The sequence below is a fragment of the Manis javanica genome, chromosome 4 (genome assembly GCF_040802235.1).
Source record: "Manis javanica isolate MJ-LG chromosome 4, MJ_LKY, whole genome shotgun sequence".
Taxonomy (NCBI): Eukaryota; Metazoa; Chordata; class Mammalia; order Pholidota; family Manidae; genus Manis; species Manis javanica.
In genome coordinates, this window is record NC_133159.1 from 128,098,459 (window position 1) to 128,123,522 (window position 25,064).

The 25,064-nt window shown below is 45.3% G+C and overlaps 1 protein-coding gene across 2 annotated transcripts in view; it reads left to right on the forward strand.

Moving 5' to 3' along the window:
- PIK3R5 (phosphoinositide-3-kinase regulatory subunit 5) overlaps window positions 1-25,064 on the forward strand; it is a 65,990-nt gene that overhangs the window by 25,629 nt on the left and 15,297 nt on the right. For both annotated transcript variants that reach the window (XM_017652754.3, XM_017652755.3), the window contains exons 2-5: window positions 13,291-13,406; window positions 15,211-15,311; window positions 16,089-16,157; window positions 16,966-17,104. In XM_017652754.3, the coding sequence (XP_017508243.1) occupies window positions 13,304-13,406; window positions 15,211-15,311; window positions 16,089-16,157; window positions 16,966-17,104 (412 nt within the window). In that variant the 5' untranslated portion in view covers window positions 13,291-13,303. The remainder of the gene's footprint in view (window positions 1-13,290; window positions 13,407-15,210; window positions 15,312-16,088; window positions 16,158-16,965; window positions 17,105-25,064) is intronic.

Below are 25,064 nucleotides of genomic sequence, written 5' to 3' on the forward strand. Positions count from 1 at the left end.
AGTCTAGACTCACTATTTGGTCTTTGCTAGTGGAGATGGTGCTGCAGTTATTTCTGTGGAGTTTGGCTGGAGGAGGGCAGTTGTCTAAAAGTTTTCTATCTTGCTGGACTGCCCCATTCCTGGTCCTTTGGCTGGAGAGAACAGGCTTTTCCTGCTGTTTTTGTTCTTAGTCTGCTCTTATTGCTGTTTCCAGGTTGCTGGCTCTTCAGCTCCAAGTCTGGGATATGAGGCAAAAAGAAATCCCAGGGAACTCCCCATCAGGTCACTTCCTGTTCTCAAGGTCTCCAGCTGGTCTGCCTTCTCTCTGCCTTTCAGAGTCCTTACAGTTAGTTTTGTTTGTAATGTCCAGGATTTATAGCTGTACTTAGAGGCAATATGGAAAAGTATATCCTAAAGCCATTGTCTATTTTTTATATACTTAACTCTTACTATTTAGGTGGTAAAAAATAATATATAAAATGTGTTACTATTAAAATATTTATAGAAAAAAATAAAAATTATATCTAACTTTGCCTTTCGGAGATAACCACTGTTAACACTTGGCAGGTAACCATATAGAGTAACTTTTTAAAGTTGTAGATACAGATCTTTTAAAAATGTAATTGGAAGCATCTTAGGGTCATTTTGGTCACAATTCCCAGAGATGAACTTATGCTCGGTGAAGAAAAAAAAAAAGGAACTTAGCATGATGTTGGAGTACCTCAGAAAGCCCAGCATGGCTAAACAAAACTCAGAGGAGTGGCCTCTCCCTTACCTCCTTTTCTCATCTCAGCCTGTTCCACTGGGTCTTCTAACCCTATGCATACTCTTCCAACATCACCAAAAGCTCCATGTCACCAAGTCCAGTGCCACTTCTCTGCCCTCATTTTATGTATCTTGAAGAGCATTCCACACCCGCCTTGAGATACTCTTGTTGTGAGTTTCTGTGACATCATATTCTCCCCCTCTTATCTCATGAGTTACACCTTCTCTGTACCTTTTCACTGATTCTGCCTCTTAACACTGAATGCCCAGGGGCTCAGCCCTAGGCTCCCCATTCTCTCTCCATATGTTTCGTGGCCTCAGTGGCCATTATACTCTATTATAAACTCCCACATCCAGAGCTGCAGCCAGACCTCTCCCCTAGGATCAGATGGGATATAATTAGACAGAGCAAGACTCATGTTTTCCCCTCCCAAGTTGTCGTCTCCCCAAACTTACCCATCTCAGTGAATGTGACCCACACAGCTTCACTAAAGAAAAAGACAGAAGGCGATCAAGCATCCGAAAAGGCTGCACATCCACTTGGGGCCCAAACTTTATCAGCCATGGTGGGAGCCCCACCCACCTTCTGTAGAGATTTTTGGCCAGAACTGAAGCCTGGATATTCTGAATCCATTTCCATATGATTTAGACATAATGTCAGTCAGTTCTTCTGGCCCATCGACACTGGTGTCCAGTTTAGATTGTGTCCATATGCCTATGTCTTCATGAGCATATTTGGTAAGCAGTTGGGAGAGTACATCTGTGCCTGCTCTCCTAACATCATAGTAAATAGCCCCCAGAGTTCTAGGCTGGGCTAAATGGGACTCTTGAAATCAGTGTCTGTTTTATAAAAGGCTGTAAAATAAAAACCACACCTGGCCAAGTATCAGGAGGAATGTTTGATTTCAGATCTGTCCACAAACCTTGATGATTTCTTTTGTTGTTGGAGAAGTTTCTCTAGTACTAATAAATCATTTTCATGAATGGGATAAAAAGAGAGTGGGTGAGAGATTTTTCTCACGTAACTGGGCAACAGTGTAAAGCAAGTGAAAAGAAAGAAACTGAAGAAGATGGATATGCTGGTGTCTGAGAGCAATTGCCTGCTGTTGGATTAATGGAGAGAAGATGGGGTGGTAAATGGTTTTCACTCCGGGAGGGAAGAGATAATGGATTAGACCAGTCTGTCCTGAATTTATTCCAATGGTAAAGCATCTGCAAGTCACAGTGCTCCATAAAATCTTCTTTGCCCAAAACTATGAAATAGTCACGTCTATCTTACAAACTGGAAATTATTCTGCAGAGAGCAAGCAACCTATAATGAGTACAGTTTGTCACAACCACCATCTTTTTCTACATCCAGAAAAATCTGAAAGCTACCCATATATGTGTGATTGGCTTTTCTTGAATTTTTACATTTACATTCATTTGTTGCCTTATTACTCTGCTAGCATTTGCTGGCAAACAAGACAGGCCGTAAATCTGAAAGGTGGTCGGATTAAAGTCTCCAGTGCCAGCTGCCCATTTAACCCTGGGACCCATAGAATTTGGTTGCTTCCTGGAGTTTATACCTTGGTAAATTCTTCCAGTCTTTCTCCGGTTCCTCATCCTGGCAGTAATTTCGGTTTGCCGGTCTCTAGCTCCGTTGTTTCCTTTATGTGCATAGAGAAGTAAATTGCCTAGGGTATTCCAAGAAAGGACATACATCACTTGCCAGCTGAGAGAACGCTGTGTTCCTTAGTCTCTCCTTCTGCAAAATGGGGATAAGAGTGTCTACCTCATATGAATTCAATGATTTCATTCATAGAAAGCACCTGCAACAGTGCCTGGCACATAGTAAGCCCTCAATTAGCATCAGCTGCTATTACTATAATTACTATATGCAAAGGCAACATCATGCATCCTGTTTTCTTTTTAGGATTCTTCCAGGTAATTACCTGGGTAGAAGGGAGTCAGGTGAACCTGGGTTCAGATGAGTCCGATAGACCTATCTGTGCTACTTGCTAGTTGTGCAGCCTTGGGAAAGCCATCTAGCCATCAGGAGCTACACTTTCCTCATTCTGGTATGTTCAGAGTTTTATGGCGTTGTTTGGAATAAATACAACCATGGGCTTCAAGCCCTAAGCACAGTATATGGCATAGAGCCAGTGATGCACACATATTAGCTTATCTTTCTCCTTCCTCCTCTGTTCCTCATCCCATTTCTTTTAGCCTTACCCATAACTTCAGTTAAGTTCCTGAGCATTCCTGTACCCTCTCCTTTGTAACGAAGAATGTGAGAAAAATTGGGAAGTAGGTAAGACTTATCTATACCCCCTTAGTGGTTTTTCCTTGGTGCATACTTCTACTTCATCCTGTCCCCTGTCCCCCCATGCCATCGCCACCTACCTGTTCTCAGTTCTTCCCCTTCATGGCCCCGGAGTCCTTCAGGAATCTTACATCTTGAAAAATAAGCTAGGACAGAGGAAGTGAGCAGCCCTAACCCATGAAAAATGAATCACTGACAATGAGATTTCAGGCAGTTTTTGTGTAAGACATCTTCCCTGGAAGCCTCAAATTATAAGAGAGAGGCAAAACCGCATACTCAGCCCTTTGAGTGTCTAGAAGACAGTAGAAATGGTTTCCTGTGAACATGGCATAGGAAAGAATGTGGGCTCTGAGAGTCAGGCCAATTCCAGCTCAGGCCGTAAGAACTGTGACCACAGGAACTTGGGGAAATCGATGGCTGACTCTCCCTGAACTGCAGGGATTATGGTAACTGTGATTGTCATGGGGTGACTGTGATCATTAAACTGGGTAATGAAGTGAAAGTGCCCCGCATGGTACCTGACGTAGAACAGCCATTCATTTCATTTGCCCGTCTGCCTGCCTGCTTTCCCTCTTTCCTTCCTTCCTCTTCTCTAAACTGAAACTTTCAGAGAATGAACTTTGCTATGTAATATCACAAAGATCTCCACTGATAATTTTTTATTCTTTTTAAAATATGTGTTAAAATACACATGACTTAAAATTTACTGTGTTAACCATTTTCAAGTGTTGGGTTCAGTAGTGCTAAATATATTCATTGTTATGCAACTAACCTGTTTTCATATTGCAAAACTGAAACTCTGTACCCATTAAACAATAACTTCCCATTCTTCCTTCCCCCTAGTCCCTGGCAACCACCATTCATGAATTTGAATGGAGTGTCTTTGAATTTGACCATTCCAGGTACCTCATATAAGTGGAATCATACAGGGTCACTCTTTTTGTGGTTGGCTTATTTCACTTAACATAATGTCCTGAAGAGTCATCTGTGTTGCAGCTTGTGCCAGAATTTCCTTCCTTTTTAAGGCTGAATATTATCCTATTGTATGTGTGGACACATTTTGTTCATCCATTCATCTGTTAATGGACACTTGTGTTGCTTTTATATTTTGGCTGTTGTAAATAATGCTGCTTATGAACACAAGTATATAAATATCTGTTCAAGTCCTTGCTTTCAGTTCTTTTGGGTATATACCCAGAAATGGAGTCATATGGTAATTCTATTTTTAATTTTTTGAGGAAGCCCCATAGCATACTGCTTTCCATAGTGGCTGCACCATTTTACATTCCCACCAACAGTGCACAAGGGTTCCAATTTCTCCACATCCTTGCTAAAACTAATTTTCATTTGTTTTGTTTCTTACAATAGCAATCTTAATGAATTGAGGTGGTATGTTATTGTGGTTTTGATTTGCATTTCCCTAATGATTAGTGGTGTTGAGTATCATTTCATGTGCTTATTGGCCATGGGTACATCTTTAGAGCAATGTTTATCCAAGTCCTTTGTCCATGTTTTTAAATTGTTTTTTTGTTGTTGTTGAGTTGTAGGAATTTTTTTTATAAATTCTGGGTATTAACTCATTCTCAAGATATATAATTTGCAAATATTTTCTACTATTCTGTAGGTTGCCTTTGCACTCTGTTTATTGTTTCCTTTGCCATATAGAGTTTTAAACTTCGATGTAGTCCAATTTACCTATTTTTGCTTTGTTGCCTACACGTTTGGTGTCACATCCAATAAATCGTTGACAAATTCAATGTGATAAAGCTTTTCTCCTATGTTTTCTTCTAAGAGTTTTATAGTTTAAGCTCTGTACATTTAGTCCTGATCCATTTTGAATTGATTCTTTATGATATTGAATCTTCCTATCTAATAATAGGATATACATTTCCATTTATTTTGCCTTCATTAAAATCTTGCCTATTTTAAAAGTTTGTTTCTGCTCTCTTTTTGTTGTTATCATTGCTATTATAGATGGGTCTTTTTTCCAACACAATTTTTTTATTTGTATAATTGAACAGTATTAATTTATATTTTAATTTGTACCCAACTACCTTACCTAATTCTCTTTGTTATAGCCAGTTTTCAGTTGATTATTTTGGATTTATATAAACATTTCAAGGGTGGAAAAGTAATGAATTATACCAATTCTATAACTGGCAAAGCTATATTTCATAGTGAGTCCCCGTGAATGACATAGAAGTCTCAGTACCTCACCCACACGCTCATCCTGAAGTTACTCGAAATACTCCAGCTGAGCAAGAGATGAGTAAAAATAAAGAACTTGTAAACAGGGATGGCATAGTACAAAAATAAGCAACTAGAACAAACAGCAAGCAGCAAAATAAGTCATACTTAAAACCACTGTTCAAAAAAAATCCATTCTGCTATCATAGTTATTACACTTACTGTAAATGTCAAAAATAATTATTTAAAGAATTGTGATGTAGTATAAGCATATTTAATACAAATCTGGATCCATATTTCAAAAGAAAACATAACATCACAATATGAAGATTAAGAGAGGCTAAAACTACAGATTCAGAGATAGTTCTTAAAATTATATAGGAACTGAAGGCTCAGATCTTTGCTAATAAAATTTTAAATCATGATGAAAATGAATGATATTGTCAGAAAACCTGAATCCACAAAGCTCACACATGAAGAAGGTAAGTACAAACCTATAACTCTCAAAGAAATTTGGAAAAGAATTCCAAAAATAACCTTGAGGAGAAGAGCTGAGACCATTCACTAATGGGCAGCAGAGGCTGATGCTGACCTAAGCAAAAGGGTGCCATGACTATCCTGGGTTCTAGGCTCAGATTCTGGTTACAGATTTGCCACTTTCTCATTTGAGCAAGTCCCTTCCCTGCTCAGAGCCTCCGTTTTCCTATCTATAAATTGGGAGGGTTATGCTAGACAGTGTCTAAAATGCCTTCCTAATCTGATAGTGTAGTATATGTGTGTGTGGTCGGGGATGTGTGTATTTGAAAAACAGAAAATGTTACTTTCCAAGCCTGACCGTGCATCAGAGCCATCCAGGGAGTTTTATTTCTTGGCCTGATCTCAAAACTATCTGGAATCAGGCAGCCAAGTTATGTATGTTAAGAAAATACCCTGATAGCTAATAGATAGAATTTATTGAGCAGTTATTATGTGCCAGCCACTATTCTAAACATTTTCCATTTATTAATTCACTGTGCTCAACCTTGACCTCTTGCAAGCCCCAAGAATACACCAGCCATGTCCTGTCACCCAAATGACACCACAATGATACCAAGTGGGTGACAGACACAAATGTAAGTTGGACATCAACATCTTTTGGTAACTTATGGTCATAGGTGTTATCAAAATGTTCCAGAATATATTAACTACTAACTTTTTGTGTATTGCCATCAAAATGAAAATACAGTGTACACATTCTCACAGGGATCTCTCTGAGATTCTCCGAGAGCCCCAGAGATTCTTAACCCCAGTTTAGGAACTTGAGGTTATAGGGGATTTTGAAGCAACTAGACCTGCACAGGCCCACCTACCAGTAACTAGGAACAGTGACTATACATGAAATAGCAGCTTTAGGTAAGTTCATGAAGACCATCAAAGCCTTAGATAATCACCTGGAAGATATTTAAAAGCTATTTTAGGCTATGTAACTGTATTAAGGATCTTAGAACCATGTTTACCCTTCCACCAGCTTCCCCTAAGGAGAACAACTTACATGACATGGTGCAGTTATCAAAACCAGGAAATGGTCAGTGGTACAATGCTGTTAACTAAACTGTGGACCTTCTTTAGATTTTAGCCATTTCCCCCCTAAAGTCTCCTTTCCATTCCAAATCCAGGATCCCACACTGCATTTAGTTTTTATGTCTCCTTAGTCTCCTCCAATTTGTGACAGTTCCTCAGTCTTATCCTTTATGACCTTGACACTCTGGTGAGAACAGAAGTGATGTCATCTCCTTCTCAGTGCAACATACACAGTGTTGGTACGTCTTACTGACTTTCATCATGAGGTTAAGGTGGTGCTGGGTTTCTCCACTGCAAAATTACTATTTTCTGCTCCTAATTGATTGATTTCTTGAAGGAAATACTGAGAAGGTGTAAATATCCTGTTTCCTCTCAGATTTTCCCTCAAAGATTTTAGCATCCATACCAAGGATGGTTATTACTGTCTAATGGTGATTTTGTATTTCTTTCATTTCTCTCACATGTATTTATTGGAATTCTTTTGTAAAGAAGACCTGTCCCTTCTCCATTTATTTTTTTAATGAACTGTTTATAATGTTAGTATAGACTCACGGGTATTTATTTCATCCTACAAATTATAGTGCAACACCTTCATTGTTTACTATGTTGTTCAAATTGCCCTGGCTTTGACCATTAAAAGCTCCTTCAAGCTTTTTAAAGTAATGATTTATTTTCTGGCACTAGAACATGCTCCAGATTTACCTCGTAATTTCCTGCCCCCTACTCCTAGAATCAGCCATTTCTCCAAGGAGCCCTGGTTCCTTTGACTGAAGAATGGTATTTAGAAACTATTATCTGTGTGCTTATTCCTACTGGAATGTCATTTCTAGGCTCTCTCAGTAGACAGAGCTAGAAAATACATATATGCATATTAATGCAAGTATACACACATCTTTCTTCACTTCTATATGTATCTATCTGTAAATATACTAAAAACCATGAATTCATACTGACTTTTGTAATTCCAGTCCAACACCATAAGGTTGGCTCATTGCAGACTTCTCCCTTTCCTAATTTGTTAACTTCTTTCTCCAACAGTGAGAAACTGGCTGTTATTATGTATGATACCTGTTTACATAAGCAGAAACATAAACATAAATACAAAGAAGTTGCAGGATTTTTAACACCCATCCCTGTGAGAAACAGGTTTAATAGTTACAAAGCAATATTTGCATACCGTTCTTGTCCTTAGCCTTCCAGCATCCCGTCAAAATATGATTTCCCCAAGTTCCCCAGCTTAGTTCTTTCATTCCCCATCCTTTTCAGTGTGGTTGTTAATCATTTATAATAGTCAGGTTAATTTGCTATCGTGTGTACTCTTTTGACACCCCCCGCCCCAGTCCTGGTTGATGTATTTCTTTACCTGGGGTGTGTAGAATCCTGCGGTGGCTCTAAGAGTTGGAGTGATACGTGCAGGCGGCCCCAGACAAGGGCTTCCTCCTCCTCCCTCCTTCTCATCCCCCTTTCCTTCCCACCCCTTTCTCACCCTGATCTCTTTAGTTTCTGGTGACTCCTTCCTATATTAAAAGTGAGAATTTTTAAAATTAGGCATCAGAAGAGATTCTGCCTTAAGCTTTAACGAGAAGGAGAGTGGGGCCAGGGAAGGGAGGCCGAACCACAGGAGACACTAGGAAGGGGGAGAGGGAGGGGTGGACAGGGTCAGTGCAGGGCCGCATGCCTTGGTAGCGCTCTTAGTTCCACAGCTGCAAAGCGTGAGCCTGGACTGCCCCACAACACCAGGGAGGAAGGGTGCGGTGCCCACCAGAGCCCGGGGGTCCATGCTCTTTTCCCTCTGAGATGTGGGCCCTCCAGTTCTGCTGTTCCACCCCATTTGGGAAACCTATTCAAGCAAAGAAGCCCTCCCCCCTGCCCCACGTGGGGCCACCTCCAGAGTTTGGACCCAGGCCAACCTTTGACTGGTCTTACATAGTAGGGAAGATGGCCCCTGTGTTGCATCATGAGGGCATGTCAACACATGAAGTCTTCCTCTGTGCCCTGAAGTCCTCTGCCCCCAGCTCTCGGCCTCACTGTCCTGCTCAGGGTCCCTAGTAAGGACTCATCCTTACTGGCTCTGAAGAGGAACTTGGAGGTGGGGACAGGCCTTGTTGAATGTTTCAACACTCCCCCACCACTGGAAGTGGGGGCATTCCCATTTCTGGCAGCAGCTGGAATTTCACAATAGGAGCTCCTCTTAGCAAGATGCCAGGGCGTCCAGGAAGGGGTGGGCGGTGGCGGGGAAGGGGGCGCAGGATGCAGCAGGCCTTACCAGCCAAGCCTTTGGAAAAAGGCATCATCCTTGAGGAGGGAGGGTGCGCCACCTTCTCCCTTTATCCCTGCCCCAGAGCCACTGGGGTTCTGCTGACAAGTCACAAGAAACGGCTGATGATTGACTCATCAGACGGAAATGAGTGTGCCAAAGGGCCAGGTGGTGAGCCTCTGTGTGCTGGGTTAACCCCCAAGGCAGCTCAGCTGAGGAGCCCTCACCAGCTCCCGCCTCCTGCGGCTCTGGGCTCCAGGGCCTTGGGCAAGTCCTCCCTCTCAAAAGCCCTGGGAGCAAGCTCTAGTGGGCCTCTGGATGCCAGGGAGGCTGTCCCAGCAGGACCTGTACCCAGGGCCCTAGGGATATCTGGCCAGTCCACGGAGGCCTTGATTGTCTCCAGTGAGCAGCTAGGGACACTGAGACCAAGATGGGAAAGTCACCGTGGCCCAAGATGGGAAGAAGCCAGCAGGCTTTGGAGGGGGTGCTGGGGAGCACACTTAGCCTCCATGAAGGCTGCTCACAGCCGCCTGACACTGTGTTCTGATGACCCCTGTGGGTGGGCATGTGGCAGAAGTGGCACTGAGAATTTGTATCTCGTGTTTGCATCGGTTACAGTGGGACACAATAGGGCAGGGTGACTCATTCCTGCCTCGTGACACAAGCGAATTGTCCATGAAGCAGGGACCAGGCTGACAGGTCTTTAAATGCAGTTCACATGATTCAGCCCTTGCTCCAGGCTAGAGGATGCCTGGGCCCCAGGAGCACCATGGTCATTGCCCCGTGCAGCCGAGAGCACTGCTTCTGTGAGTCCAGACCTTGCCTCCAGAGGGTGGGCAGCTCGTGTAGATGGACATGGTGGGCCCAAGGTTCCCAGCAGCTGAGAGTCTTGGTCTCTTAAAGCAAGATCACATTACAGTTAATCGAGTCTTAGCTTATTGGGGTAGAAACATGAGTTGTTTTCATTTGTCTTCCAGGAACTGCATCTGACCGTTCCTAGAAGCAGTGTACTGTGGTATAAGCCAGTCTCTTCATATTCTGGCTTTATGTGTGACCTTAGGCAAGTTGTTTAACTTCTCTGTACCACAGGTTGTCCAGCACTTCCCTCCAGCTTTATCCCACTCCCTCTGGCTTCTCCCAAAGGTGGTCAGCCTTCAGCCTCTTGCTGTTAAGGAACCCTGCAGGGTCAAGTATCAGTGCAACAGCTCAAGTCCAGCTTTGCTTGCTAATAACCACCCCCAACACAAGGACCTCATGTCTTCCCCTCCCCCAGCAGTGGGCCTGCAGCAGCCCCTTCCACCTCCATCGCGGGCCATGGCTCACAGTAGCACAGAAGCAAGTGTGCTGGTTGAGCAGAGTGAACTGAAAACATAATGGCAGCGTCCCCACCTGGCAGGCATCCCATCCGAATGAGGGAGTCTCTGAACGCCTCCCTGCCCTTGGCTTTGGGGGACAAAGGAGAGCCCTTCAGAATGGTTGGCATCCCTCCTCTCTTCCCAGTCTTCCTGTGCTGATGGGGGCAGGCAGACACCTGTGCTCTTTTGGACGGACACCTCCCAGCAAGCCCTCCAGGTGGCTGCTGGCCCCCTTCCCTGACAGCTCACTGTGACTGAGGATTCTAGCATGTAATCCATGTAGGTGACTGAGCACCTTTTGTCTGCATTGTGCCTCAGCCACAATTTGGGAAGACAGAAGTCCTGCTTTATACCCATGGCTATTTATACTGGTGTTGATTCTCCCAGCTTGGCCCCCATCCCCAGGCTGTCCCTCATCCTCTCTGGGTCTCAGTTTCCCTTCTGTCAAATGACGGGCTTGTGGCGGCTGACTTCTGAGCTCCCCCCAAGAACCCGCTCTGGGGCTCAAGGGGAAAAGTCAGCCTGTGGGGACAGAGGGTTCATTGATGACACCTGGGCCAGCCATTCATGCCCAAAACTCACCCCTTCAATGAGCATGGTGTCCCAGCTCCTCCAGCAGGCACTGGTAGTTCAGCACCTGAATGGGACCCAGCTTGAGAAGGTCTTGTATTTTAGCTGATACTGAAGGCAGAAGGGTGAGGCCTTAGCATAAGTGTTCATTCCAGAGACACCCATATCAGGCCCTGGCACACCCAGGTGAAATCTGCCTGCTCTGGCTCGGGGTCAGTGGGCTCACTCTGTGAACACCCACGGAGGAGTCAGCAGACAGACAGTAGGCCCAAAGGCAACTGGGAATGTTGCCCTGGAAATGCCCAAAGCCATCTTTGGACATCCAGATGCCACTAACAGAAACATCTAGCATCCATGGTCCTGAATCTCCAGCAAAAGTTTCTCTGAACTCAGTCTAACACCTTGACAGCCAGAAGGCATAGGTCCGGGAAGCCCGGCCTGTGTCCTGGGCTATGGGCCTCTGCTCCAAGGTCTTAGTCCTTGGTAGGCTCATTCCTGTGCACAGACCTTTCCACATGCTGTCTCCTCTTTCTGGAATGTTCTTCCCTTCCCTTCTCTCCTGGCTTCCTCATCCAGCTTAAATGCCCCTTCTGAGAGGTTTCCCAATGACTTAAAGTGGCCTCTCCAATCAGCCCCCTGGCCCACACTGTCACTTTCTTCATGGTATATATCACCTTCTGCAATGAACTCTTTGTTTGTTAAATTGTTTAATATCTGTATCTCCCTCCAACGAACATGCCTGTTTCATTCACTGCTGTGCCCCTGATGCATGACTCATAGTAGGTGGTCAGTAAATATACGAAGGAGTGTATGCATGCCTGCTGTTGTTTGTGAGCCTACGCCTGCACCATCCCAGCTTTGTGCCACAAATTGAAGTGATGCTGGATGGCTCACAGAGGGCTTATGTTTCTCTGGGCATGGATTGTCCCAGGCTGAAGAAGAAGGGGATTTGCCTCTGTGGGACCTCTGTGAACTGAGTGCTTCAGTCACACAGCTGGGTGTAAGAATTTCATAGCTGTTTGCATGTCATTTGCATAGCTCAGCTCTGAGCTTTGTGCTTCTGCTTGTGGTTTCCTGGTTCATCCCCAGCCCTACAGAGCTGGACCATGGCTTCCTTGGCTTCCCTCTATGATCAGGCCTGACTGGCCAGCAACAGGGTCTGCCTGGAAGGGGTGACTGCAGTGAAGTTCCCGAGGGAGAAGTTGATGGTGGCAAAGACTGTAGCATGCTAGCGTTCAGGTCTTGAAAGCTAACTTTCGGCATGTCCACGGTGGTACTTAATCTTCCCAACAGCCCTAGGGGGTTAGTACCATGTCATCCCCAATTTACAGATACGTAAACTAAAGTCCATAAAAATTTTAAAATGTGTGCCAAAGTCGCATGGCTAGCAAATGTCAGAGTTGAGATCTGAGTGCAAGTCTGTCCATGCCAGAGGCCCGGCTGTTCACTGTGCTGACCCGCCTGCTGTGGCTGTCCGAGGGAGCCAGGAGCCCTCACAGGGGACTCAGAAGCTGGGCTGGCCCTGCTGGAGGCTCTCAGAATTTGGCACTTCTCAGTTTCTCATCCAATGCTAAACCTGTTCTTAAATCCTCTCCAGCCTGAGCTGAGCACCCCTGGTCTCTCCTCAGTAGGACAAGGGTTGGCGGGGCCATGTGAGGTTTTTGGATAATTGGTAACACTGCCAAGCCTCAGAGAAAGCAAAGAAAACTGTCAAAAGTGGAGGTAAGGGCAGAAAGAGGTGCCTGTGGCCTGGGCACCCAAGCAGAGGGTGTGGCAGTGGGGCGGGTGAAGGCAGCCCCAGCCAGGCCTCAGCACTGGAGCACCCAGCACCCCGACAGAGCTCTCTGCTGCCTTCTCATCAGGAATAGGCTTCCTGCCTGTCCCTACTGGGTGGAGGATGTCGGAAACTCAGAAAAAGCCCCCAGGTGATTCTGGCTTTTCCCTCAGGGTCTTCCATGCCCAGACCATGAGTTCCGGCTGCTCCCTGGTCACTCATGGGCTCGTGGAGACACTGGCCACTGCCTGGTGGGCCAGGCAGGCCCCTGTCCACCTCTCAGCTCCCACCCCTGACCCCTCTCTTCCTACAGCTCTGTGCTGCTGGGCTGCAGGAGTGCTCCATCCTGCCCCTCTGAGCAGACCCTCCAGGAACCACTTCAGCCCTGGAGATAGCTATAAGCTGTTCCACCCTCATCCGTAGCAGGCACGATCACACTGTGCTGTGAGTGCCCACTGATGTTGCCATCTGCTGTGCCGGACCACTTGCTCCCTGAGCCTGGGCTCTGCAGGCTGACCCATGTCTGTCTTCTGTGCAGGCGATGACTCAGGATGCAGCCAGGGGCCACGACGTGCACGGAGGACCGCATCCAGCATGCCCTGGAGCGCTGCTTGCATGGGCTCAGCCTCAGCCGCTGCTCCACCTCCTGGTCAGGTAGGCCAGAGGGAGTGGGGAGGCATTCTTAGGGCCCAAGGAATTCTCAGGGGCCACACTGAGCACTGGGCCAGTTATGGAAGCTGACAAATTCTGCTTCCAACTCTGTGTGACTTGAGCAAGCCCCTGGACCTCACCTGGACTGGTGCTTGGCATAGCACCTGACAGGGAGTAGCCCTCAGTATATGGCAGTTCCTCCTGTCTCCCATATCTTCCTCCTCCTCTTCAGGGCTGTATCTTGCTTCCTTAGCATATGCAAAGAAGGTATTGAACCCTCTTAGAAATACCACAACTTCTGATACTGAAAGAGCAGCTGGGAATTCATGGACAGCTCTTCCAGAATTCTGTTTACTTGGTTCCTTCCACAGCCCCATCTTCCTCTTCACTGCAGAACAAGGGAGACTCAGCACTGCTTCAGGGAGCAGAAGGCCTCCATGTTTCATGATCTCCAGGACTGAGAAATAATGGTATCTGCAGTCTGGGGCAGTATTGGTGCCTAGTTATAACAATTCCTGATGCTATAAAGATTTTTCACATCCCTTGTCTCATTTGCCTCCCTAACTACCCACAAGAGAGATATCCACTGCCCCTTGAGCATCTGGTTCCCTCATACCTCGGGACCTTTGCACATGCTGCCTGGGGTTCTTCCATCAGAACTGCATGTAGCTGGTTTCTCATCCAGGTCTCAGCTCAAGTGTCACCTCCCCTAGAGCTTTCCTTGGCCTTTGGAATCAAACAGATCTGGATTAAAACTCTGTCTCACTGACTGTCTAACCTTGTGTAAGTCACTTAACATCTCAGGACCCCATAAAATAAGAATAATAATAGAGTGGACTACTTCATGTGGGGAGGATGGGAGTCTTAATGCAGGTAATGTCTGCAAGGCCCAGTACCTTACTGTCACACAGTAGGTGATCAGGAATGATAGTTTTCTTCCTCCTTGCCTCCTACCTAGGCTTTGATGGAGCTTAAGCATGTAGAATTGAGGGGGAAAAAATTAAATAACAGAATACAAAAATGTCTGACTTCTGCAAATTTTATAAAAGCCTGTGACCACGTGAACACACTGCTTAGGTCCACAACCTTGGACGGAGCCCATGCACCTGAGGGTCCTAGAGCTTAGGTTGTGTGGAACTCATGGCAATCCATTCCCACCCTGCTGCTCTCACTGTACACACACGTGCACTCATGCCTCTAGAACCACCCTGTTAATTTTTAGGGGTTTACCCTTGATGACTGCAGGGAAACAGAAATTGACAAAGTAAGAAAGTCTGGGGAAGTTACAGAGTGACAATGTGCTCTCTGTAGCTTTCAAAATATAAATGAAGGGAGCTTCCCCTTCCTGGCTCCACGGCCAGGCAATCCCGGGAAGCCCCGTAACGGTCATAGACTCAGTCCTGCATCCTGGGGGAAGCACACCGTGGGGCCTCACCTTATCCTTCTGGCAGTGTCTGCCTCTGCCCTCCCTCCCTGGGTCTCAGAGGTCCTGCTGTAGGATACCAGGATGGGGAGATCGTGGGAGAATGGTTGCACTCCAGAGGCAAGGGGAGCAGAAGCATGGCTAGTGCACATGCCTCTACAGGGCACCCCAGCCCGTCTCTGTGTCTCTGGAGCCTCCTGTGTAGGTAGTATATGCAGGAATAAGAAACTTGTCTTTATGTCTTGGTGGGGCACAATAGGGTTGAATATTGATCCAGAATTTTCTGAGCCTCTTACTTTGGAAGGAAATGCCCCAGTGTAGCCCCAGGGATTCGCATGCATCTCCCTCCTCAAACTGACCACTTGCTTCTCCCTCCCTGTCCAGCTGGGCTGTGTCTGAACTGCTGGAGCCTACAGGAGCTGGTCAGCAGGGACCCGGGCCACTTCCTTATCCTCCTGGAACAGATCCTGCAGAAAACCCGAGAGGTGAGGACTGGCCAGGGATAGAAGAGTCAAGGGAAAGGTCCCCCCAGTTCTGGGGTGCCTGGACCACAGGGATTGGCAAAGGCGCTGGGAACCCATGAGTTTCCTGTTTTTGCAGTTGCTTGTGGATTGTAGGTTTCTAGGAAAGGATGTGGTCCTTTTAATAAGAATAAGAGGATTCATGAGCCAGGGCCCTGAGTTTAAGCTGCTGCTTAAGAGAGACATAGCTTGTAAGTCAAGGTATTGACCAGAAAAGAGGGAGGAAGATCCACTGAATTCCTTTCCTCAAAAAGATCCTTAAAAACAAAGACATGAAAAATAAAGCTGATTGGAAAGGTATACCTAGACTTCCTCTAACAGATCAATAAACAGGTTTTTGTAACTAAGAAGAGGAGTGTGTTTAATGCTAGCCTGGGCTGAGGGGGAAAAAGGTGGCCTTAGAGAGGATGTAGCAAAACAGAAATTAATTTATATTATATATAAAAGCCATTAAGAGTAAAAACATACACACTATGATCAGAACTTGTTAGAGGAAAATACACAGAGAAAAACGGTGTAAAGAGAAGGCCACTGAAATGTTAGCTGTGGTTGAGTTTGGAAGGGGGATATTGTGAGTTGTTTTTTTTTTTTAATTTCTGTTTTCCAAATTTTTTTCTTGTGGATACATTACTTTCCACTTACAAAAAGAAAGAAAAGAATAGAATAGAATAAGAAAGCACTGCTCTGCTCTGAATCCTGTGAATGAGCCTCAACCCCCCCCCCATCCTGTCCTCTTCACAGGTCCAAGAAGAGGGCACCTATGACCTTCTTGCCCCCCTGGCCCTGCTCTTCTACTCCACTGTCCTCTGTGTAAGTTCCAGGGTGGCCAGGCAAGGAGTGCGGGGAGGAGGGGGAAGGGCGACCTCCATGCGGGGCATACCCCTCACCTTTGGAGGTTCATGTGGAGAGAGAAACTGTCGAGCAGTGAGGCTTGACACAGGTGTCAGCCCTGGCGCCTTCAGAGCAGCCATCACGAGCACCTGCGGTGCCGTGTGGGGATTCCATTGTGCACTGTGCCGTATCTGGGCTCCCCTGAAGCAGCTGCCCATTCACAAGCCTGTTCCATCACAGCCTGTTCACAAGCCAGAAAACAGATGCTGCTGAGAGTGTTACATCCACCTCATTTGTACCCCAATGATCAGTTATACCCAATGTGACCATCCTGTATGCCACAGACTGGTGGCACTAAATGACTACATGTACACTGAGTCTGTCTACTTCAAAGAATACACTTTTGTGCCTCCAGTGAAGATACATAAATAAAGATGGTTTAGGCATTCAAGACCATTCCCCAGAGAGAAGGCAGCAGGGGCACCATTTAGGATGACCTCCAAGGTGAAAGCTCTTCAGAGGCGCTCTTATGTATTGGGTAAATTGTGTTGTTTGGTAAAAATGAGGCCCTTATAGTAGGACACCCCTGGTTGCCATCTGGCTCATCTGTAACTCACTCCCTGGGGACAACTTCCTGTTCTTTCTGACCATGTCCTTGGGCATAGTGCTGTCAGGAATTGTGTGCCCTTTGTGGAACATTCCAGAAAAGGATCAGGGTCTGTTCTGGAATATCAGTGAACTTTCTCTCACCCAGACCTCTCTGCTTGCTGCTCCCTCTCCATCCCAGACACCACACTTCCCACCAGACTCAGATCTCCTTCTGAAAGCAGCCAGAACCTACCACCACTTCCTGACCTGGCCTATTCCTTACTGCAGCATCTGCCAGGAACTACTCACCTTCATTGATGCTGAACTCAAGGCCCCAGGTAAGTGTTGAAGCGGCAGGCATGTGGGGCAGAGATCATGTGGTTAAGAGGTTTCCAGGTCTCCTGAGACTGTTGCTGGGCTGTGACTCTCCTCCCCTCGCATCCTGCAGTCATCTCTGCCTGTGGCCTGCTTCAAAACCTTGGAATCTCCTTTTCATGGCTCATAGCTGCATCAGATGGCTGAAAACAGTGAACGTAGGAGGTAAATCAAGGAGGGATTTTTAGAGAAAGCCGAGCAGGGATTCAGGGCAAGGAGACCCCCCGCTATGGTCTGTACCTGTGCTCTGGTTAGCCAAGGGCCTCCCAGGTCAGGTCAGACACAATACTGACAAGAGATCCTTGTTTGCTCTCTTAGTCTGTGGCCAGGGAAGGTGGCTGCTACTGGTTGGGTTAGTGAGCACCGTGACACATGATGATGGGCCTGGCCCATCTTCATGTGTGGGGTCTGAAAAGTAGGAATTGAAAACTTGCAGGTGCTATAATAGACCTGAAAATGAAGTTCAAGAAAACTATTGTGGAGCAAGAGAAAACATAATCAGTTGTGATTTACTGAGAGGTGGCCAATATTAGAGTAATTCATCACATGAGTAGCTCAGAGGAATAAAGTTACATAAACTTCTTGACAGATGCCTCTAAAACAGTTGATAAAAATTCAATGTTCATTCCTCATATTCAAAACTCCTCTACTATATGGAAACCATTAAAACATGGAAGCATTCTTAGTAAGGGAACAACCCACAGTGAAATATTAGAGGTATTTCCATTTAAGTCAATAAGCTTCCTCTGTGCTTAGAGCTATTTTGCCTATGCAAAAAGACAGAAAAAGAGAATATTTCCTCTTCCAGGAAAGATGAAATTTTCATTGTATGGAAATTAAACAATTGCTTATCTCTCAAAACTAAAAGAATCACCCCAAGAACTATCAGAACTAATAAACAGGTGTCTAATAGCTTTCCCGTTTAACAGCATTAAACAGTAAGAAAACATAATGAAAAAAAAATACGTTTATGATAGTAACTAAAAACATAAAAGAAATGTGAACATACATAGGAAAAACAAACTTAACTGAAGGATAAATAATTTAAGAGACACATTGCTAGATTGAATTAGTATTATAATGATACTAGGTATTATGGAATTAAATGTAGCCTTGATCAAAATACCAACAATAGCTTTTAAAATTTAACAAAGTCTATCTGAAAAAGTAAATGCACAACAGCTGCATGTATTTATGAAATTATTATGTATTTACTTACCTATTCTTCAAGAGTAAAAATAGGATGTTTCCCTAACTAGGTCTTTGAATGTACTATTAGGCTATAGTTATTAAAATAATACACTGTTGGTATAAAAATAAATGAGTGGAACAATATAAAATGGCTAGAAACATGCTAAATATGTAGAAATGTATTATATAACAAAGTGGCATTCTCAAATCGTTGATGAAAGCAGATTGGTGATTTAATAAATGGTATCAGGACAATTGACAGACCATTTAAAAAATGAGTTAGAATTCTACCTCAAAAAAGAAAATTAAGAGTTCTATCTCAAACAAAACAACTTCTAGATGAATTAATGGTTGAAGTATAGAAAATAAGACCATGAAATTAAAAGAAGAAAAATAGGCTACATGTACCTAGAGTGGAGAAGAGATGCCCAACATGTCCTTCCAAGACAAAAATTATAAAAGAAAAGGCCAACAGATTTGAGAATATAAAATGTAAAGATTCTGTGTAACAAAACGCAGTATAAGTGAATGGTTAGTGACAAACTAAGGGAAATATTTACAACAAAAATTGATATATCAAACCCATGAGGAGTTCTTTTGAGTCAACTGAAAAAATAGGCAAACACTCCAGTAGAAATGTAAATAGAGGATACTATTCAAGCACATCAAAAAGAACCTAAATGGATGACTGACATCCCCCCAAATATTCACCCTCATTAGCAATAAAGAAAATGAAAAAATGATCAGTGAGACACCTTTTCCACTATCAAATTGGCAACAATAAAAAAGAACAAAACTTTCACTGTTGGTGAGGAAAAGAGGGGCTGTGTTTTCTAAAGCACTAAAAAGAGTGTCCTTTCACTCAGAAACTGCATTTCTAGAAATGTGTCCTGATGAATAATTTTGGATGTGCAGAGCTTTAGCTACGAGGGTATTCATTGATGCATTCTTCCTAATAGTCAACCAATTCCAAAAATCTAAAAATTGCAGGTAGTTGTGTACATTGTAACAAAGTCATTGGTGGAATGCTCCTCAATCATTAAAAATGATATGGCAGAAATAGAGTTACTGAGGTCAAAAGATGTTGAGAGCTTGAGTAAAAAAGCAGGCCCTAAAATACTATGTATATTATAAGCCCATTTTTGTTTTTTTCTTTTAAATCTATATATGCTATTTAGTACTCATAACATTTAATTCTCATTGTACACATTAAACACAGCAAGACATAAATACCAAATCTTATACCCTAACAACTTAAGGGCCGTAGAAATCTCAGGACTGAAGCTTTGTGTGTAAATTTCTTTGGAGGGGCTCATCACTTTTTGCCCAATCAGCTGATCTGTCTTCCCCCAACCAATCAGCTAATCTGTGTGCCAGTCAGTCAGCTGTCTGGTGTTACAAAGGAGCAGAGCAGACACTGGATAGGATTGGCCAACTGCAAGGTCTACCTGTTAGTGGGACCTTATCTCCTGGTAGAGATTTGGGCGGAAGAATTAAGAAAACAGGAAGGCCCGAGGAGAAGGTGTTGGATTAGGGAAGGTACTTGGATGTAAGATGAATAGACAATCTGCCAACCTAACTTCCCAAGGCATTCTAAATGAACAAACCAGTTTAAGGGTAATTTCTTTCATTTCCTGCCTCCCAACTGTGCCCCAAAACTAACAGACCTAGATTGCTTCTGGGCTTCTTGCTGGTGATCAGAATTCCTTGAGCAAGCTTGCAAAGCTTTTCATCTCTTTTGCAATTTAGACAGAAAGGATTTAAAATGCAAATGCCTTGGCAGGGCCTTGGATCCACAGCAAGATTCTAAATGATTCTTTCTGACTTTGAAATGGGTAAGGGAGATGTTGGGTTGGGGCAGGGCTGTCACCTGTGTGCGGGGAGACCGCTTCCCAATTTCAAGTAGAACCAGCTGGCTCTGTTCCCCTGAATGCATGCTATGCCTTGAGATATTTTCGTGGGCAGCTGTGCAGGAACTGTTTTGGGCAGCCCAGCAAGCAGATGTGGAGTGGAGGGGGGCGGACTGTGGTGAGGCCCAGACTCTGGGACAGTGGGGTTCCAAGCCCGGAGGACAAGAGCCATCCAGCAGAGCAGCCATTGCAGATGGAGATGGAATGAGGGTCCCTGGACTCAGAACAGGGAGGACCCTTGGATCCGTGGTCACTCACTGCCAAGGGCCTTGCCCTCCACATGGTCTCTGGGACCCTGAGAGGCCTCAGATACTCTGGTGACTGAGGAGAAGGCAAGTGCCGGGAGAGGAGCGCTCACGCCGGGCTGCCTGTGCTAGGAACTTCTCCTCTTCCAGGGAAAGCAGAACTGAAATAGGAAACCATTTGCTTTTTCTCCTGTCAGAGAGTCATTCTCAAACCCTTGAAAAACCCCACACACATGCAGAGTGAGCTGTGTCACAGACATATTCAACTCATCACTGAGGGAACCAGCAAGATCGTGGAGCAGCTTTCAAAGGGGTATGAGAAACTGATAAAAGTTTCTCCAGTAAGTTAGAATAAGATTGTAAAATTAAATACAAAATTAGTTCATATCATATAAGGGAATAAGACCATGACCTTTGGAGCTACCTTTTCTACCAAACAAATATTACTTGAACTCTTCTCACCCACAAGTTAACCTCTAATTTCACAGAACCTGAGCCCTTATCAAGAGCATATGGTAAACTAAACCAAATTACCTACTTTGACATGACCTGTTAGTGGGCTTTAGTGTGATTTTTGTAAAGGCAAGTGGTGGTATCTTGGCCTTATTGTTGGGTGCCCCTGCCCACAATCCTCCCAGCTGAGGGAGGCAATGGCCAAAAGTGGGGAAGGGGCCAGAGTGGAGGCCAGGCAAGGGGCTCTTGGAGAACAGGCTAAAGCTGATCACCAGACCATCGAGGTTTCAATCCTAGAGCTGTGGGGCCTTTGGCAAGACATGTAACTTCAGGGAGCCTCAGTTTCCTCATCTGTGAAGTGGAAGTGTAATAACACCTGCCTCTCAGAGCAGTTTGGGAGGGTTGATGCTGGCCTGCATGGATTTCACATTGCCGGGGGCGATAGGTGTGGGGCAGTGTTAGTTTAATAGACGGGTCCTGCAAGATCACAAGGAGAAGATGACTGGGAATCTGAGGAGCTGGGCCCTCCACCCAGGGAGGCTTAGGGAGCCAGTTGCCATGGAGATGAGTGAAACAGTTTAAACTGTTTTGATGTGGCTGGGTGGCAGAGGAAGTGGGCAGGTTATCAAGCCTGTGGACCTCCCCCTTCTTCCTGACTCCACCCCCAGTAGGGTCGCCCACTGCCTGTCTGGGGGTGGCAGGAAACCTCACGTCAGCACTGCCAGGTCCTGCCCACCACAGCCCTCTTGGGTTCAGCCCGCATGTTTGTTGAATTTTTACTCTGTGCCCGCCCAGCTGTGCAGACCACAATACTCGCCTGCAGAGAATGTATCTGTAATCCCAAAGGGCTACAGAGGGCATCATATGTGAGTCACTCTATGGTTTTCAAAACCCACAAACCTTAATGATTACATCGCTATGCTTCGTTACTTATTAGCAAATGACCTTGGACAGGTTACATAAGCTTTCTGAGCCTCTGTGTTTTAAGTTGGGCTGTAATTACCGTTGGTGGTGATGGCAGTGATGGCGTATTAACTGTGCGCTTACGGCTCATTAAACAGCTTTTTAACAGCTAAGGGTCAGTCTCGTGTATACATTTCCCTGGGTGATTGCTATTGTTCCCATCTTTCAGATGAGGAAACTGAAGGCGAGACACTTCAGTCACTTGTGTAGGGTCACACAGCTGGCAAGAGCTGTGCCACCTGAACCTGTGTCTGATCCAAAAACTGCACTCTGGCCCTAGAAACCATACACTCGTGTCTGCAAAAAGCTGGAGGCACAGGCGGTGAGCACGCACAGCTGGAAGACCCTGGGCTGGCCCAGCAGCCATTTTATAAACACCTCCCTCCTTGGGTGATTTCTCCTGCCCCTCTTCCTTTCACTTGGTGCTTTCCCACCCTTGGACCTTCTGTCAAAGCAATAACAAAACTGGATTAGGTCACTTTTGCCTATCAAATGGTAGCTGGTGAATTCTGAATATTCTTCAGTAGCAGTAAGTTTCTCTTGGGATGTTACTGATCATAGACATTTGCATTTTATACTTTTTGTCTTTGATTATGGATGAAAAGGTTTAGACCCCTGCAAGGAAAGTCAAACATCAATGACTTAGTAGGTGGGGGTTTATGCCATTTTTCCTTACAGAGCACTGATACCAAATACGTGGGTTTGCCCCCCATGCCAACCAGTTCTCCAACTCCCCAGGCACCCACTCTGTGTCCCAAGACTCAATTCAATTCTGACACTACCCCAAACTGGGGTTACGGCTCAGCTGCGCAGGTCACCCTCCTTCAGGTGCCAGTTGCAAATCCAGGTCCCATGGACTTCTGATGGACCAGCTATAAATTGGGGGTTCCTGCAATGCCCTCCTCTGGTTCCACAATTTGCTAGAACAGCTCATAGAACTCAGGAAAGCACTTTACTTACATTTACTGCTTGATTATAAAGGATATTATAAAGGATATGGATGAACAGCCAGATGAAGAGGTGCACAAGGTGAGGTCCATAAGGGTCCTACTGTAGGAATCTCTGTCCTGTGGAGTTGGGGTGTACCGCCCTTCTGGCATGTAGATGCATCCACCAACCCAAAAGCTCTCTGAATGCCACTGCCTAGGGTTTTTAATGGAGATTCTGTTAAATTGGCATGACTGATTAAATCTTGGTCATTGGTGATTAACTCAATCTCTGAGCCCCTCTTTCCTCCCCGGAGCTTCTTGGGGAGCCGGTGTGTGGGACTGGTGCTGACAGTTCAAAGCCTCTAATCATATGGTTGTTCCCTCCAGCTGAAGCTCTCCTGGGGTGCCCACCAGGAGTCACCCCATTAGCATAAACTCAGGTCCCTTTAAAAAGGCCTTGTTATAAACAACAAAAGATGTTCCTCTCACCCCTCTCACTCCGGAAATAACAAGGGTTTTAGGAGCTCTGTCTCAGGAATGGGACAAAGACCACATGTATATTTGTGATTATACCACAATGTCAGGGGAGATGCACCTCATCCTCCACCCACTTTGGTAATAATCCAAACGTGAGGGACGTCACTGGTTGGGGGGAAACCTTACAAATGAAATCCAGTTGCTGCTTTTACGGTCTTAACCGTGATTGACTGAAAGCAGTTTTTCTAAACAAAAACAACAGAAACATTACAAATACTGATTAAATTTTTGAGTATTTGATAGTACAATGGCAGTGAAACAGGTTTTTACCATTAAAAACAATAATCAGGGAGGACACACATCAGTTCTCTGTTATTCTTGCCACAAATGCCTAACCTCACAAATGGAGTGAGTCCGATCCTGGGATGACATCAGACACCCCAAATGAAGGGACATTCTGCAGTAACTGATCAGGACTCTTTTGTCAAAATGGTGAAACCAGGAAAAGACCAAGGAATTGTTACACTCTGGAGGAGGCTAAGGAGAAATAGCTAAATGCAATTTAGGGATCCTGGATACGATCCTCAAGCTAAGAAAGGACATTAAGACCAAATATATATCACAGTATCATTGGCGGGGGGTTGGGGGATTTAGGGAGAGGAGTGGAAGGCAGCTGTTCCAGAAATCAAGGATGTGATGAGTTAATAAATCCAGCTGCCTATTAAAGTAAGCCCAAAAGGACAGTGGCTTAAACTCATAGGATTTTTTTTTCTCTCTTATATTAAGAAAAAAAAAATCCAGTAGAAGGCAGTCCAGGTTGAATCAGTGATCCCACGAATGTTACAGACCAGCCTTCTCCCATCTTTCTGCTCCATCATCCTCAGCAGAAAACATTGTCCTCAAGGTCACTTCATGGTCAAATGTGGCTGCTGGAGCTCTGGCCATCACGTCCCCATTCCAGTTACAGAAAGGAAGAAATGAAGGAGGGGTGCAAAAAGGGGTCTTCCAGAAACCCTCCCAATACCTGTAAGGGAGGTTGAGAAATGTGACTTATCAACTGGGTCTGTCGCCCGGAGTCCCATTAGTAAAGAAGGAGGGGGATGCCATGTATAACTTACTAGCAAGACCTGGGCTGGTCTTGTCAGGGGGACCTCAACAGGGTGGTCTAGGATTAGGGTGGCAGGCTTCACTTCACTTACCCCCAGGCCTCATGGCTCTGCAAAGCGGGAAACCTCACCCCACAGGCATCTCTGTGGGGCTAGTGCACTTGTTCTGAGCAGCATATGTCTTTTTTTGCCATCAGCCTTTTTTTCCCAAGAACCAAATCCGGTCTGCCTGTGTGGAGCTCTGCCCAGTGGCTTCCTTCCCTTACTATCTCCCTCTCACCTGCCTGACCTGGCGCAGGTTGCGTCCCTTCCCGCCATCAGCCTTTCTGCTCCCAGGCTCACCATCTTTGTCACATCCTTCCCCAGCTTTATGCACACCGAAGGCTGTGCTTCACCTTCCTGCCCAGGGATGCTCAGGTCTCATGGCCCAAGTCCCCAGTTACTCCAGACTCTCTAGAATCCGGCACCCCAGGGATGGGCGCAGGAAGGTGCTGCTCAGGGGATCCCCAGAAGGGAGGAAAGTTTAAGAGAAGCCCAACTGCCAGTGGCGTTTATGTCAGGGTATGATGTAGATCAGATTCTCAGACTCATAGATACTGGAAAAGGAATGCAATGTAATCTCATGTAGGGGTCACAGTACAGTTAAAGC